Source organism: Oncorhynchus kisutch, linkage group LG25 (genome assembly GCF_002021735.2).
Source record: "Oncorhynchus kisutch isolate 150728-3 linkage group LG25, Okis_V2, whole genome shotgun sequence".
Lineage (NCBI taxonomy): Eukaryota > Metazoa > Chordata > Actinopteri > Salmoniformes > Salmonidae > Oncorhynchus > Oncorhynchus kisutch.
This window is the reverse complement of record NC_034198.2, coordinates 19494966-19511526: the sequence shown is the minus strand read 5'-3', so window position 1 is coordinate 19511526 and position 16561 is coordinate 19494966. Positions and strand designations below refer to the sequence as shown.

Here is a 16561-nt window from a genome sequence, read left to right as displayed (position 1 = left end):
GGAAAACAGCCCTAATGTTGGAAACAAACATCATTATGTCGTCATTCAGAGTCACATTTATTTATTTTCCAAGCTATAGCACACAATATTTTACATACATACAACTCAAGGACCAAAGAGTTTGGGCTGCTTCGTGTTTTCATTTTTGCCAAGGAAAAAAGATTGCGATACTGGTATCGTCCCGGCCCTACTTTAAGAGTGTCTATAAATAATACACTTCCATGCTGTGATGTAAGTCTTCTTCCTCTAAACTTGTTTGGTGCCTCTACTCGGTAAGAGTGCTACTGCTTCTTAATTAAGCCATTTCTTCTGCATCGCCAATTTGAACCTATGTTTGATGTAGTTCCACTCTCTCCCTCCTCTCCTCTAGGTGTATATGGAGCACTGTACAGGGATGTGTGTGTGGTCCACCCGTCTCTGCTTTCCTGTGTGGAACCACTGGAGAGCCAGCAGATCCGAGAGCTGCTCAGGAGGCTGGGAGTCCACGAGCTAGAGCCACAGCAACTGCTTGAGAATCACATATACCCTGCCCTGAAGAACAACACATGGAAGGTAACACACACACACACATCCATTGTTCTATATAAATTGATAATTAATTTATATATTTGTTCTTAAGTGCACAAAGAGCATCTTCTCATCCACTGTCCCTTCCTCTTTAATTGTTGTTAAATTTTACCGTTATTTAACTAGGTAAGTCAGTTAAGAACAAATTATTATTTACAATGACGGCCTCCCAAAAGGCAAAAGGCCTCCTGCGGAGACGGGGACTGGGATTAAATATTTGTATAAATTAAAATATAGGACAAAACACACATCACGACAAGAGAGACAACGCAGCACTACATATAGAGAGACCTAAGACGACAACATAGCATGGTAGCAACACAGCATGACAGCAGCACATGACAACACAGCATGACAGCAGCACATGACAACACAGCATGACAGCAGCACATGACAACACAGCATGGCAGCAACATATGAATACGCAGCATGGTAGCAACACAACATGACAACACAGCATGACAGCAGCACATGACAACACAGCATGACAGCAGCACATGACAACACAGCATGACAGCAGCACATGACAACACAGCATGGCAGGAACATATGAAAACACAGCATGGTAGCAACACAACAACACAGCATGACAGCAGCACATGACAACACAGCATGACAACACAGCATGGCAGCAGCACATGACAACACAGCATGGCAGCAGCACATGACAACACAGCATGGCAGCAGCATATGAATACGCAGCATGGTAGCAACACAACATGACAACACAGCATGACAGCAGCACATGACAACACAGCATGACAGCAGCACATGACAACACAGCATGACAGCAGCACATGACAACACAGCATGGCAGGAACATATGAAAACACAGCATGGTAGCAACACAACATGACAACACAGCATGACAGCAACATATGACAACACAGCATGGTAGCAACACAACATGACAACACAGCATGACAGCAACATATGACAACACAGCATGGCAGCAACATATGAAAACACAGCATGGTAGCAACACAACATGACAACACAGCATGGTAGCAACACATGACAACACAGCATGGCAGCAACATATGACAACACAGCATGGCAGCAACATATGACAACACAGCATGGCAGCAACATATGACAACACAGCATGGCAGCAACATATGACAACACAGCATGGCAGCAACATATGACAACACAGCATGGCAGCAACATATGACAACACAGCATGGCAGCAACACAACATGACAACAACATGGTAGCAAAACAACATGGCAGAGGCACAACATGGTAGCAGCACAAAACAGGGTACAAACATTATTGGGCACAGACAACAGCACAAAGGGCAAGAAGGTAGAGACAACAATACATCATGCAAAGCAGCCACAACTGTCAGTAAGAGTGTCCATGATTGAGGATTTGAATGAAAACTGTCCAGTTTGAGTGTTAGATGCAGCTCGTTCCAGTCCCTAGCTGCAGCGAACTGAAAAAAGGAGCGACCCTGTGCTTTGGGGACCTTTAACAGAATGTGACTGGCAGAACGGGTGTTGTATGTGGAGGATGAGGGCTGCAGTAGATATCTCCGATGGGGGGAGTGAGGCCAAAGAGGGTTTTATAAATGAGCATCAACCAGTGGGTCTTGCGACGGGTACACAGAGATGACCAGTTTACAGAGGAGTATAGAGTGCAGTGATGTGTCCTATAAGGAGCATTGGTGGTAAATCTGATGGTCGAATGGTAAAGAACTTCTAGCTGCTCGAGAGCACCCTTACCTGCCGATCTATAAACTAAGTTTCCATAATCTAGCATGGATAGGATGGTCATCTGAATCAGGGTTAGTTTGGCAGCTGGGGTGAAAGAGGAGCGATTACGATAGAGGAAACCAAGTCTAGATTTAACTTTAGCCTGCAGCTTTCATATGTGCTGAGAGAAGGACAGTGCACTGTCTAGCCATACTCCCAAGTACTTGTATGAGGTGTCTACCTCAAGCTCTAAACCCTCAGAGGTAGTAATCACACCTGGAAAAGTCGGCCAGAGGTGGTTATAATAGGATGGGGGGCCAATAGAGAGTCAGTCAGTGCCACGGTAGGCTGAACAAGACATTTTGATCTGGAGCGAAGTTTATGCTGTGAAGGGTAACACCCTGTATATATCCCTGCCGAAAAACAAAGTTGAACAAACTACAAAACAATCTTATTGTAAAAACAAAACATGTTGAAAAATGTGAGAGCTCACATGCAGCTGTGTGCCTTCACTTAGCATTCAGTCCTTATAAAGTCAATATATCATTGTCATGGATTTTCTTGCCTTTTGAAAATAAATGACAGCTTCAGACTAGACATTTCTCACTCAGTTCCAGGTTGGATGGTGTTTTCAGGTTTCTGTTTGTTTGTCAGAGCATTTGCTGTTTAGCTTGGGAATAAAAATCCTTGGTGGTATGAAGGTAATTCCATCCAAAATCAGGTTGTAGGTTTGGAGTTTTGATATGGAGTGAAGGTTATGTTGTAGAGGGTATCATCCTGAATGTGTCCCTGCCAGAAAAATCTAAGTTTATCTAACTCTAAATCTATCTTTTATTTAAAACATGCTGAAAAATGCAGGAGCTCATCTGCTCATGACCTCTCTCTCTCCCTCCCCCTCTCTGTCTCGCTCTCTCGCTCTCTCTCTTCTCCAGTCCAAGCCAGTGGAGGCAGTGGTGAGCTACCTCGTGTTCATCAAGCAGCACTCCTCCCCTCAGGAGTACACTCACCCAGACACTGTAGTACCGGTACTGACCACAAGGGGACTGCTCTTCCCTGCTGACCACAAAGTACACTTCTCTACACACTATGGCAATATGGACCTGCCCAACAAACTACCAGGTACACACACACTGTAATTATTAGGTCATCACTATAGAATTCTCAAAATTTTACCATTTATAAATAAATACCAGTCAGCTAGCAGTTAAGGAAAGTGTTTGTAGAGACTTGTTTGTAGAGAACTGTTGAACTGGCCCAAATACTGCATGACTAACTACAATGGGATATTGTTCCCAGAAGTAAACCTTGTCCTTTGTGACTGTCCCCAGAACAAACATGGCTTGGTCCACGTCGTCTGGTGAAATTTTGGACAGTGCACTAGAGTGTGTGTGTGTGTGTGTGTGTGTGTATTTAGCAACCCCCTTTGTGAGAGAGTTTGTGCGTGTGTGTATAGCAGCCTCAATTGTGAGGGGTAAAGAAGGCATGAAATGCTGTGAAGAGGGGAGCTGTGTGTGTCATTAGTTATGTAACAGAGTGGATCTGCACGCTTGACCTTCCTCTAAAGGAAAGAGAAGAGAGAGACTAACCACTTCTTTCTCACTCACTTTCCTCTGTTCATCCTGTCCCTAACCACGAGCCTCTTTCTCTGTACTCTTCCTCAATTTCTGCTCCCTCGCTTGGCTGAATTTACAATCACATTAGTCCATAAGCTAAAGCTACACATCACTCATTATCTCTTTCTCTCTCTCTCTCTTTCTCTCTCGCTGTCTTTTTCTCCCTTTCTCCAGGTGTGGACTGGGTGTTGCTGAGTGGTTGTTATGTGGAGACCGATGGAGACATGGAGGGATGGAGAGATCTGTTCATCAGGCTGGGAGTCAGAGAGAGACTCATACTGAGGAAAGAGAGACGCACTCTAACTTCTAAAGAGCTGGTGAGGAGGGAGGACGGGAACAGGCATATGTATGTTTGACCCATATAAACAGAGGATGTAGAAGTTAAAATGCTTTGATCTGTTTTATCAGACACAGTATTGACTGGTGACTTTGAGACGGTTAGAATCCACCATAAACTCTGTGGTATTTACTTGTGCATCAGAGTTCCAGTTTCAAATCAAATTGTTTTTTTCACATGCTTCATAAGCACTAACAGTGAAATGCTTACTTAGGAAAGAGAGAGAGAGATGTGTGCATATAGGTAGGGATAAAATGACTAGGCAACAGGATAGACCATAAACATTACACTGTTTATGCTCTATCCACTGGGTAACCAACTCCTCTCCTCCGCTGTCTGCACACACCCAAAGTATGAGAAACACATTCACAAACACACACACTGACTGGCTAAGGCTAGATTAGCCTATGGATGATAAACAGATTCCACACGTAGTGCTCTGGCCAAAAGTATAATATGAATCGGATACCATCATGATCAGCAGCAATGACTATTGACTAAGGCTGAAGTCTTCTTATGAATGTCCTCGAGCAGGGATGGGCAACTGATTTGGTGTCACACGTTTGTCCCAGCCCGTCCCTGCCTTAGAGATCAACATAACATAGGACTGTTTCCCAGGCATGACTAATCTTCCCATACTTATCGCAGAGGTGACTGAGGTGAACAACTCTTTAAGACCGGGGTATGTCACATCGGGGATGGATTAATAAGGTCTATTTTAGACCATGGTGAGGAAAGGGATTGTCAGTGGTATTCGACTGAGTTATTTGAAGGCTTCATCACTCTTATGTGATGTCTGAAATCAATTGAATTATGTTGTTAAGTACAACCCGGCCTCCCAAACAAAACTATCTACCAAGATGGCACCGACAAACATGGACTACCTGACTCTATCTCCTAGAGAACTTTGCAGTATTTTTATTTTTTTTATTTTTACAGTATTCTTAATATTTTTTTGTGGGGTGGATTTATGTGTATTGTTAGGCATTACTGCTCTGTTGGAGCTAGAAACAAAAGCATTTCACTGCACCTGCGATAACATCTGCAAAATATGTGTACGCGACCAATACGATTTGATTTCACCTCACCTTTTCACCTTGGTGAAAACCCAGACTGTTCTCATGGCAGACCTGGTTGTAGCTAGATATGTTCGCGTTGGGGACAGTTTTAGCATTTTAGCTAACCCCTTTCCCTAACCTTAATCTAATTCTCCTAACCGGCAATGTTAATTATCCTAGCCGGCAATGTTAATTCTCCTAACCTGCAGTGTAAATTCTGCCCTGAGAAGAGTCTTGATTTCTACTAATGCAATGTTTTGGCCGAGTCACTCACAGGTCCACACATTTGAGATGGACTTTTTCCTCTTTCCCTCTATCCCCTGTCATTGTTCTACTCTCTCCTTACCATCCCCCCTTCCCTTCATCCTCCCCTCTCTCCCAGGCCTCCAGTCCCTGGGCGGTGGAGAGTGAGTTGTGGCCATGTAGAGCAGGCAGGGCCGGAGGACCAGAGGAGGGGTGTGTGCTGGATGACTACCCCTGCGAGGAGCTCCTCTCTCTGGTCACGGCGCAGCTGCCTGCCCCTGTCCTCATGGAGCAGAGACAAGCCCTGCTGGAGCTACTGGAGACCAACTGGGACACTGGGTAACCAACTCTTCTCCTCCACTGTCTACACACCATATATACATACTAGAGGTCGACCGATTTAATGGCTCATTAATAAAGGCTGATTTCAAGTTTTCATAATAATCGGTAATCTGTCTTTTTGGACGCCGATTATGGCCGCTTACATTGCGATATACAAGGAGACTGCGTGGCAGGCTGACCACCTGTTACGTGAGTGCAGAATCAAAAGGACCTGGTGGCTGCAAGGAGCCAAGGTAAGTTGCTAGCTAGCTTCAAACTTATCTTATAAAAACAATCAATCTTCACATAATCACTAGTTAACTGCACATGGTTGATAATTTTACTAGGTTACCTAGCTTGTCCTGCGTTGAATATAATCAATGTGGTGCCCGTTAATTTATCATCGAATCAGAGCCTACTTCAACTTCGCCAAACGGGTGATGATTTAACAAAAGCGCATTTGCGAAAAAAGCACTGTCGTTGCACCAATGTACCTAACCATAAACATCAATGACTTTCTTAAAATCAATACACAAGTATATTTTTTTAACCCTGCATATTTAGTTAAAATAAATTAATGTTAGCAGGCAATATTAACTTGGGAAATTGTGTCACTTCTCTTGCGTTCTGTGCAAGCAGAGTCAGGGTATATGCAGCTGTTTGGGCCGCCTGGCTCGTTGCGAACTGTGTGAAGACCATTTCTTCCTAACAAAGACCGTAATTAATTTGCCAGAATTGTACATAATTATGACATAACATTGAAGGTTGTGCAATGTAACAGCAATATTCAGACTTAGGGATGCCACCCGTTAGATAAAATACAGAACGGTTCCATATTTCACTGAAAGAATAAACGTTTTGTTTTTTAAATTATAGTTTCCGGATTTGACCATATTAATGACCTAAGGCTCGTATTTCTGTGTGTTTATTATATTCTAATTAAGTCTATGATTTGATAGAGCAGTGGTAGGCAGCAGTAGGCTCGTAAGCATTCATTCAAACAGCACTTTCCTGCGTTTGCCAGCAGCTCTTCGCAATGCTTGAAGCACAGCGCTGTTTATGACTTCAAGCCTATCAACTCCCGAGATTAGACTGGGAATACTAAAGTGCCTATAAGAATGTCCAATAGTCAAAGGTATTTGAAATACAAATGGTATAGATAGAAATAGTCAATGCGTCTTAATTCCTATAATAACTACAACCTAAAACGTCTTACCTGGGAATATTGAAGACTCACGTTAAAAGGAACCACCAGCTTTCATATGTTCTCATGTTCTGAGCAAGGAACTTAAATGTTAGCTTTTTTACATGGCACATATTGCACTTTTACTTTCTTCTCCAACACTGTGTTCTTGCACTGTTTAAACCAAATTGAACATTATTTATTTGAGACTAAATGTATTTTATTTATGTGTTATATTACGTTTAAATAAGTGTTCATTGTTCATTCAGTATTGTTGTAATTGTCATTATTATTTATAGATATAATATATATGAAAATCGGCCGATTTAATCAGTATCTGCCTTTTTTTGGGTCCTCCAATAATCGGTATCGGCGTTGAAAAATCATAATCGGTCGACCTCTAATACATACACACACACACACACAAACCTCTGCACTCACCCAAAGTATGACAAACATGTTCATACACTCTTATACAATATGATAACCCACACTCCCCCGACAACTCACTGGATTATTGAGTCCTCTTTTGAGGAGCTGGGTTTACAGGCCTCCACACTCCTAGATTATAATTCCTGCAGTCTGCCACCGAGACGCCCTAATCCAGCCCAATCCCTGCTGTGTTTGGGGGAGTTAATGTTTGGGAGATCTATCTGGTCTTGTTCTCAATCTGAAGATTACTCACTTGTATCCTCACTCCTATCTCCTCATTCTTGTGTCTGTGTGCTTCCTTATAATAATTGAAAATCCAGGTTAGCAGGGTAGGAAGTGGAAGTGCTCTATTTAATGAAGAGAATTGCATGCACATTTTAAAGGACTGGACAGAACTGAATTGTCATGGTTTAATACTCTAATATATTTATTTGACCGGGTAAGTTGACTGAGAACATGTTCTCATTTACAACAACAACCTGGGGAATGGTTACAGGGGAGAGGAGGGGGATGAATGAGCCAATTGTAAGATGGGGATGACGGACAGCTTGGGAATTTAGCCTGGACACCGGGGTAAACACCCCTACTCATACGATAAGTGCCATTGGATCTTTAATGACCTCTGAGTCAGGACACCTGTTTAATGTCCCATCCGAAAGACGGCACCCTAGACAGGGCAGTGTCCTTTTTTAGACCAGAAGAAAGAGGGCTTCCTACTGGCCCACCAACATCACTTCCAGCAGCATCTGTTCTCCCGTCCAGGGACTGACCAGGACCAACCCTGCTTAGTTTCATAAGCAAGCCATCAGTGGGATGCAGGGTGGTATGCCACTGGTAAATAATGTAGGCCTGTGGAGTTGAAGATACTTTAGCTAGTAGTGATGGTCTTCTCATACCATCCATGTCTACTGAGTCATATTGGGATGTGATACTGAGCATTATCACATTGCACTCATCTCTTTCAAACATTTGTTAATTCACATTATCCAGTTTGCCTCTAAACAACTACTGGATTCATTCATTCCGATTCTGATTATGGCATACTTATTTAGTTCTTTCTCTCTCCCGATCTCTCACTCTCTCTATCTCCTTCTACTTTTATCAGTGACCGGTACTCTCAGTATCTGACAGCCCAGGTGATTGACAGCGAGGGCCGGCTAATCAAGAGCACCAAGTCCTCCTTTTTCCATTTCCTGTCCTGCCTTCCCTGGGTGCCGGCCTATTGTCTGCAGGCAGGTGCAGAGGGAGGGAGAAAGGTGGAGTATCTGTGTCCTAACTCAGTCTACCTGTACTCACCTGAGGTGCACAATCTACTGGGGACTCACGTCAGCTATATTGACATGACCCCCAGCGAGTTCACCAAGACTCTAGGTAAGAAAGTGTCAGAGTGTAAGGACTACAACAACAAAAACTACAAATTACAGAGGCGTCCTTAATCCGGCTCCTCTTTTTTCTGTAGGAATGAAGAACCGCGTCAATGTGGAGGAGCTTATTGGCTACCTGAAGAAGTGGTGTGTAAAAACATCCTCAGCCAGTGGTCCAGAGGGGCAGGAGAAGCAGGAAGAGGAAGGGTCAGAGTTTAGCTCGACTGTGCAGCATGTCCACAGTGTGTACTCCTTCCTGCACAAGAACTGTTCTCAGACCAACCTCAAGGAGCTGTTCCAACACACACCGGCCGTCTTCATAGAGTACAACAGGTAGGTCACCTCCCTAACCCCAACCCGTGACCTCTCACCTCTAACCCCTCCCATGTAACACACCAGCCATGTTCAGCGAATACAACAGGTATACCACAGCCCTGACATCTAACCCATGTGTGTGTTGGTCGTGTCCCTCCAGGAACGGAGACTGGTGTTCCGGTAGGTTCTACCACCTGAAGGAGGTGTGTTGGAGCGACCCCACCGAGATGTTTGTCCGCTACCGGGAGCTGACCCGCGGGGCTGACAGTACGGTACAGGAACCCAGAGTCCTGGCCCCCTTCTACAGCAAACTGGATGACATGAAGGACCTCTTCAAAAGGGTATGGAACCACTCAAACTCCTGGTTTAACCCAGGGATTATTGATATGTCATACCTTTTAATATATATGGCACTTCAACCAAAGAACTGTATATGTGCCTTTTTCATTTTCAGATTACAGATTTGATATCATTTTATAAATTCACTGTCCAGAGTTCTCAGCTGACATGGTTCTCAGTATTGTACATGTTGTCTATTTATAGACTGTATGTAATATCAAGACTGGATGATTCATATTGACTAGACAACTAGAAATACTAGTATACAAAACATTAAGAACACCTGATTTTTCCATGACAGACTGACCAGGTGAATCCACTTCAGGATTTTTAAGCCTGGAGACAAATGAGACATGGATTGTGTAGGTGTGCCATTCAGAGTGTGAATGGGCAAGGCAAAATATTTAAGTGCCTTTGTACAGGGTATGGTAGTAGGTGCCAGGTGCACCGGTTTGTGTCTAGAACTGCAACGCTGCTGGGTTTTTCCACGCTCAACAGGTTCCCGTGTGTATCGAGACTGGTCCACCACCCAGGGGGTTTAGGGGGGTTTAGATGACACACCAATTTGATGCTTTTCTTTCTCCTTTGAGTATATTTTCTTAAACAACACCGTGTTGTGTTTTCTTACTGTAGTTGTTAAACGTGGAGTACACCCCATCCATGCTGCAGTATGTGGTTCTACTGGAGCTGGTGTGTAACTCCTGTCCTCTACCTACTGTAGATGTACTCCGAGATGTGTCCAAACTCTACGCCAGGCTGGGTGAGTCTCTCTCCCTCTCCTGAGTCACGGTCCTTTCATGGAAGTTATATAATGCCCTTCTACCTGAACCCAGTCTGAATAACTCTCTGTTGTGTCTGTTATTTCCTGTCGAAATAACGATCTCTCTGTGTCTGTCTCTCTTCAGCTGAGAAGTGTAAAACTGGACAGGGAGAACAGGAGCACAACCTAAGCATCAACCCCAGATACTGTTCTACACTGAAGGGTGAGGAACAACACACACACACACACTTTAGTTCCTTATTGGACTGGTTTTAGTAACATGTACATTCTTATTGTCCTCCGATATTCAGGGATGTTGCTGGATAAGAGGGTGTTCCCCACTAAGGACAACAGCTGGGTGACTCTAGCCCACAGACCCATGATACCAGACAGCAAAGAGCTGGAGAAGATCTTTAAGGCCCACAAACAGGTGTGTCTGCTCAACCTGCCCCTCCCAGAGAAGAGGCCTGCACCCAGGACCAAGACTGGACCATCCCAAGGTACTGGACATAACGCTGCAAATGTCAACATTGTGACTTAATAGGGAATGTACATGGAGAAGCTGTGGATCTGTATATCTGACACTCTCCTTTCCTCGCTCTCCCTCTCTCTCCCCAGGTTGGTCTGTCAGTGCGGGGTGGTTCAGTGAGGAAGATAGGATTCTGTTCCTGGAGATCTGTGGCGTACGCTTGCTGTCCCAATGTGTCAGTACTGAGGCACAGACAGAGAACTACAGACCCTGCCCCTCCATGCAGTGCCTGGTACGGTCTGTGGTTCCCTATATCCAGAGGTTCCTCTACTACCACGAGGACCTGCAAGAACTCTACTGGGAACTAAAGAAGAACAACATCAGGCAGACCATCAGACAGCTCACCTACGGACAGGTATAGTACAACCTCACCTTAGAACACATTTAGTACCTTACCGTGGAACCTAATCTGAGAAACTCATATTAGAGCCTTAGAACCTTACATTAGAACCTCACTTTAGCTGAGAACCACACCTTTTAAACTGGTAGGAACCTCACCTCAGAACCTGTGTTTGTGTGCAGGTAGGTATGTTGTACACGCGGTACCTGCTGTCTGTGAGTGATGAGGAGGATCCCGTGGTAGAGATGGAGGATGTCATATGTCTACTGAAGGACAACAAGGAACTCTACATCCAGAAAGACCACCTCTCAGCCAGGCTCGATATCTGCAGGTGTGCGCGCGCATGTGTATGTTTGTGTGTGTGTGCGCGCAGGTAGGTATGTGTGTGTGTGTTGGTAAATAACTCCTGACTGTGTGTTTCTTCAGAGAGCTGGTGAAGCTCTTCAGCTTCGAGAGCAGTCACAGGAAGGAGCTGGTGCACTTCCTGAGTGGTCTGATGACATCACTGCCGGACAATGCAGCTCTAAAGAGGTTCCTTCAGAAGGAGTGCCCAGGAGAACTGCCCAGTGAGGAGGAGGCATGGGAGGTCCCTCAACCTGTACTACCTGTACAGCCAATACCAGGTAGTGTGTCTTGCACTGACCAATGTGACTACACTCTTCGGAATATAATGACTGAAGATATGGAAGTAAACTGCAGACATTCCTTGTTAGAACTCCTCTCCTCCAATTCCAGTGGCATCACCGGTTGTCTCAACCCCAGAAGATGAGTTCCGTCCTGGGCAGGAGGATGGAGAGCAGACCCTAATGTGTTGGCCTCCCCGCGCCTCCCTCTCCAACACAGCAGCCAGTCGCACAGGTACTGAGAGTTGTCTCTGTGTGTGTGTTTCTGTGTGAATATAGTGTGTACCCGTAATCCTGTATGATCGTATCCTCTCAGAGCGCCAGCAGACAGCAGGACCAGTGGAGGCGGTGTTGAAGATGTGGCCCCCTCCGGCTGAACCCAAAGACAGCCCCAGCTATAGCCCCAGCTCCATCTCCAACCACAGCCCCAGAGAGAGAGACCCAGAGAGGGAGGTGGATGCAGGGAGAGAGGGTGTCCAGAGTCAGAGCCCCCGCGATGGCACAGCGGAGGACCATCCCAGCCACCTGGGTACCATAGGTCAGACCCTCTTTGTCCTTATTATGCAGTTTATTTAGGTGTTTATGATGGTATATGATTAGGTGATTGGTTGATTTGTCGATTGTTACATTTTTTGATCATATGCTTGTAAGCCGTATGGAACAGTATTGTAATTCTCTCCTCTCCTGGTTGTTTTGCTACACACAGAGCCCAGTCAGGATGCAGCAGTGGAAGCAGAGCAGAACGCAGACAAAGCTGTGGCAGGTAGAGAGTCTGGCCAGAACACTGCCAGAGGCCCAGACCAGCACAGACCAGACAAGACCAGTGGATACAACCAGCAACCGTAAGACCCATCCCCTGGCTGCGGCTTGTACACTCTGATCATTTAGTTTTTTTGCAGTAGTCCATTATATGGCATCTTTTAAATGTTACTTGCAACACTACATGACCAAACGTATGTGGAGTCCTGTTCGTCATTCCAAAATCATGGGCTTTCATATGTAGTTGGTCCCCCCTTTTGCTGCTATAACAGCCTCCACTATTTTGGGAAGGCATTCCACTAGATGTTGGAACATTTCTGAAGGGACTTGCTTCCAGTGAGGTCGGGCACTGATGTTGGGACGTTTAGACCTGGCTCGCAGTCGGTGTTCAAATTCATCCCAAAGGTGTTCGATGGGGTTGATGTCAGGGCTATGTGCAGGCCAGTCAAGTTCTAAGGGGCCTGAACCATGAAAAACAACCCCAGACCATTATTCCTCATCCACCAAACTTTACAGTTGGCACTATGCGTTGGGGAAGGTAGTGTTCTCCTGGCATCCGCCAAACCCAGATTAGTCCGTCGGATTGCCAGATAGTGAAGCGTGATTCATCACTCCAGAGAACGCGTTTCCAATGCTCCAGAGTCCAATGGCGGCAAACTTTACACCACAGCAGACGATGTTTGCATTGTGCATGGTGATCTTAGGCTTGTGTGTGGCTGCTCGGCCATGGAAACCCATTTCATGAAGCTCCAGACGAACAGTTCTTGTACTGACGTTGCTTCCAGAGGCAGTATGGAACTCTGTAGTGAGTGTTGGAACCTAGGACAGATGATTTTTACGTGCTTCTGCACTCTGTGTTCACGTTCTGTGAGCTTGTGTGGCCTACCACTTCACGGCTGAGCCGTTGTTGCTCCTAGACGTTTCCACTTACAGTTGAACGGGGCAGCTCTAGCAGGGCAGAAATTTGATGAACTGACTTGTTAGAAAGTTGTCATCCTATGACGGTGCCACGATGAAAGTTACTGAGCTCTTCAGTAAGTCCCATTCTACTGCCAATGTTTGTCTACGGAGATTGCATGGCTGTGCGCTTGATTTTAAACACCTGTCAGCAACGGATGTGGCTGAAATAGCCAAATCCACTCATTTGAAGGCGCGTCCACATACTTTTGTATATATAGTGTTCATATGAAGTGGGTAAATGATAGGTAAACATTATTAGTGACCAGTGTTCCATGTTTATGTACATAGGCAGCAGCATCTAAGGTGCAGGGTTGAGTAACCGGGTTGTAGCCGGCTATGAACAGTAATTTAAGTTCAAGGCAGGGTACTGGGCGGAGGCCGGCTAGTGGTGACTATAACAGTCTGATGGCCTTCAGATAGAAGCTGTTTTTCAGTCTCTCGTCCCGGCTTTAATCAAATCAAACTTTATTTGTCACTTGCGCCGAATACAAGTGTAGACTTTACCGTGAAATGCTTACTTTACTTTAAGCCCTTAACCAACTGTGCAGTTCAAGAAGAGTTAAGAAGATATTTACCAAGTAGACAAAAATAAAAAGTAATAATAATAAAGTAACAATAAGAATAACAATATTGAGGTTATATACAGGGGGCAGCGGTACCGAGTTAGTGTGCAGGGGTACAGGCTAGTTGAGGTAATCTGTACATGTAGGTGGGGGTGAAGTGATTATGCACCTGTACTGACCTCCTTCCCCCTCTCCCAGCTTCAGTACCACCATTCCAGAGGGGGTGGTATCCAGTATGTTCCAGGGGGCTAGCCAGCGTCCTCCCCTGGCCCTGGACTCACCTGTTTGGGCTAAACCTCTGCATCCTCAGGCCCTCCTGGAGGACCTGCAGCTTGAATGCCAGAGACCTTCCACGGTGAGTGACTGATCACACACATATGATGATTTATAAGCACAGTAAGAGGCTCGTCCTTTCTATAAGCAGGAAGTCATATTGCTAAGTGCACCTTTTTAAAAGGTGTATTTCTATGTGTGTTCTGTAGGTGCTGTTTTCTGATGATCAGAGGGACACAGTGGCCATCGGGGAGTGGGGTGAGAAGCTGGTCTTCTCCTTCCTCTGTCACTGGAGAGACAGCCAGGCCCCCGGGGGGCCCTGCCTGGTCACCTGGTACAACCAGTGCGGAGAGAGCGGCCAGCCCTATGACTTCAAACTAATTTTCAACCTCACTCAGGAGGGGGAGTCAGGGGAGGAGAAAGAGGAGAAACAAGAGAAGAAACAAGAGAAGAAGAAGCAAGGGATGGTAGTGAGAGAGGTGTTTGTGGAGGTGAAGTCAACGGTGAAGAAGGACAGAGCGTTCATCCACCTCTCGGCCAACGAGCTGGACTTTGCTCTGAGGGAGAAGGAGCGGTATCACGTGTTCAGGGTGTACAACGCGGGCGACTCCGAAAAGGTCCGTCTGTGTCGTATACAGAACCTGGCCCAACACCTCCATGCTAAAGACCTGGAGCTCTTCCTCTTTGTCTAGGAGAGACGATGGGGCACCCTATTCCCTATATAGTGCCCTAGCCATTAGAAGTGCACTATATAAGGAATAGGTTGCCATTTTGCACGAAGACAAGTATGTCTTTCTTCCTGAATGTGTCTTACTGTCCCTCCAGTAACATTTGGATTCAGGTCTGTGGAACATACCATTTGATACCATAATGTAGATGCCACTTTTGTTGAATTTGTTAAATTTAATAGCATAAAAAATACTTAGTTTATTAACACTAGTTCCCTAGTGAATGACAAGACCAATACCAGCTGAAACAACACATTTATTTCCTGAGTGTGTCTTATCTATGGTAACATTTGTGTTGATGTTTGTTGAAAAAAGTTGCTTCCTTTAGTTTATTAACTGTTTATTTTATCATGCACGCTGTTTTTATCTACCTCGTGTAAGAGAGGGGTCGGGTTTCTATGTTATAGCTATTGCACTATAGTCAGAAGGACTGCAGAGAAGACTTTTACTGGTAACTAATATTTTATATGGATTTGTGCTGCCTTTTAAACAACCTTTTAAATGCACAGATTTTCGTTTAAGAACCTTTTATAGTTTGAAGATGTGTTGAATCTTGACTGGTCTGATGTAAGTGAACATACACTTACGAAATATTAGGTTTATGCACTGTTCTCCGTCCCAAGCAGGTTGACAGTCAGGACATTCCCTGGTATTCAGCCAGTTATATTGTAACGTCATACTGGACTGTGAGTTAAGATATACAGTTTTGAAACCGAGATAAGGTGTTTGATTCAAACAGAATCTTTTATTTTTGTCTCAGCCCCCCCCCCCACCCCCCCAAAAATGAAAATACTGAACAACTGTTGATGTTAGATTTGTTTTATCATTCCGTTGAAAAATAAAACATCTTTCCCGGTAATATGGTAGCAAAAATAGTCTAATTTATTTTGTACCATTTCATTTCTCTGATCTTTGGAAAGTAATCAGAGGCTCTGAGTCTGGGTGCCGCACCTCACAAAATGCTAGCACTGCGTTGTGACGCAGATACACACACACACACACTCCTCATTGCTCTTTTCAGCAGACTTTGTTTGTTTGTGACATCCAGACCCTGTAGGAACAGAATAGTTAAGAGGCCTCTGTACCAGAGGATTAAGTGATTATGATGAGTGTGTGTGAAGATAAACCACGCAGAAACAGAGCAGGCTGCCAGACCAGACAGGCTCCACACACGACTCACACCGTTCCTCTGTAATTACTGTATAATTAATGAACAGACCATTGACAGGACAAATACATACATGCATACATACACACACTTAGTCATTGCAGTATTTTTATAGGCTTGTATCTTCCCTGTCTTGTGTGTATTTCTCTGTGGAATGTAACACTGTGGTATGAGGGAGTGTGTAATGTTATGGTATCTAGATAGCACTGCTGGCATTCTCCCATCTCTATCTGTTCTTGTGATGCAACCTGTTGGTAACACCACATCAGAGATGGTAATGATATGTTACTAGGTCTAATAACTAGTCCTTCTCACGCCTCACAGTGACAGTTTAATGCACCAGGTGCGGTAGTCTAAGATGTATTCTCTCTTCCTTCATCTTCAGTGGT

At 44.8% G+C, this 16561-nt stretch overlaps 1 protein-coding gene across 7 annotated transcripts in view; it reads left to right on the top strand.

Moving 5' to 3' along the window:
- wu:fj29h11 (protein NO VEIN) overlaps positions 1 to 15722 on the top strand; it is a 57871-nt gene extending 42149 nt beyond the window's left edge. For all 7 annotated transcript variants that reach the window (XM_020460791.2, XM_020460792.2, XM_020460793.2 and 4 more), the window contains 18 exons: positions 371 to 552; positions 3197 to 3383; positions 4052 to 4194; positions 5655 to 5854; positions 8557 to 8822; positions 8911 to 9148; positions 9291 to 9471; positions 10103 to 10229; positions 10375 to 10452; positions 10541 to 10729; positions 10848 to 11113; positions 11281 to 11429; positions 11525 to 11721; positions 11834 to 11956; positions 12038 to 12259; positions 12428 to 12563; positions 14202 to 14358; positions 14486 to 15722. In XM_020460791.2, the coding sequence (XP_020316380.1) occupies positions 371 to 552; positions 3197 to 3383; positions 4052 to 4194; positions 5655 to 5854; positions 8557 to 8822; positions 8911 to 9148; positions 9291 to 9471; positions 10103 to 10229; positions 10375 to 10452; positions 10541 to 10729; positions 10848 to 11113; positions 11281 to 11429; positions 11525 to 11721; positions 11834 to 11956; positions 12038 to 12259; positions 12428 to 12563; positions 14202 to 14358; positions 14486 to 14968 (3524 nt within the window). In that variant the 3' untranslated portion in view covers positions 14969 to 15722. The remainder of the gene's footprint in view (positions 1 to 370; positions 553 to 3196; positions 3384 to 4051; positions 4195 to 5654; positions 5855 to 8556; positions 8823 to 8910; positions 9149 to 9290; positions 9472 to 10102; positions 10230 to 10374; positions 10453 to 10540; positions 10730 to 10847; positions 11114 to 11280; positions 11430 to 11524; positions 11722 to 11833; positions 11957 to 12037; positions 12260 to 12427; positions 12564 to 14201; positions 14359 to 14485) is intronic.
- The last annotated feature ends 839 nt before the right edge of the window (positions 15723 to 16561 follow it).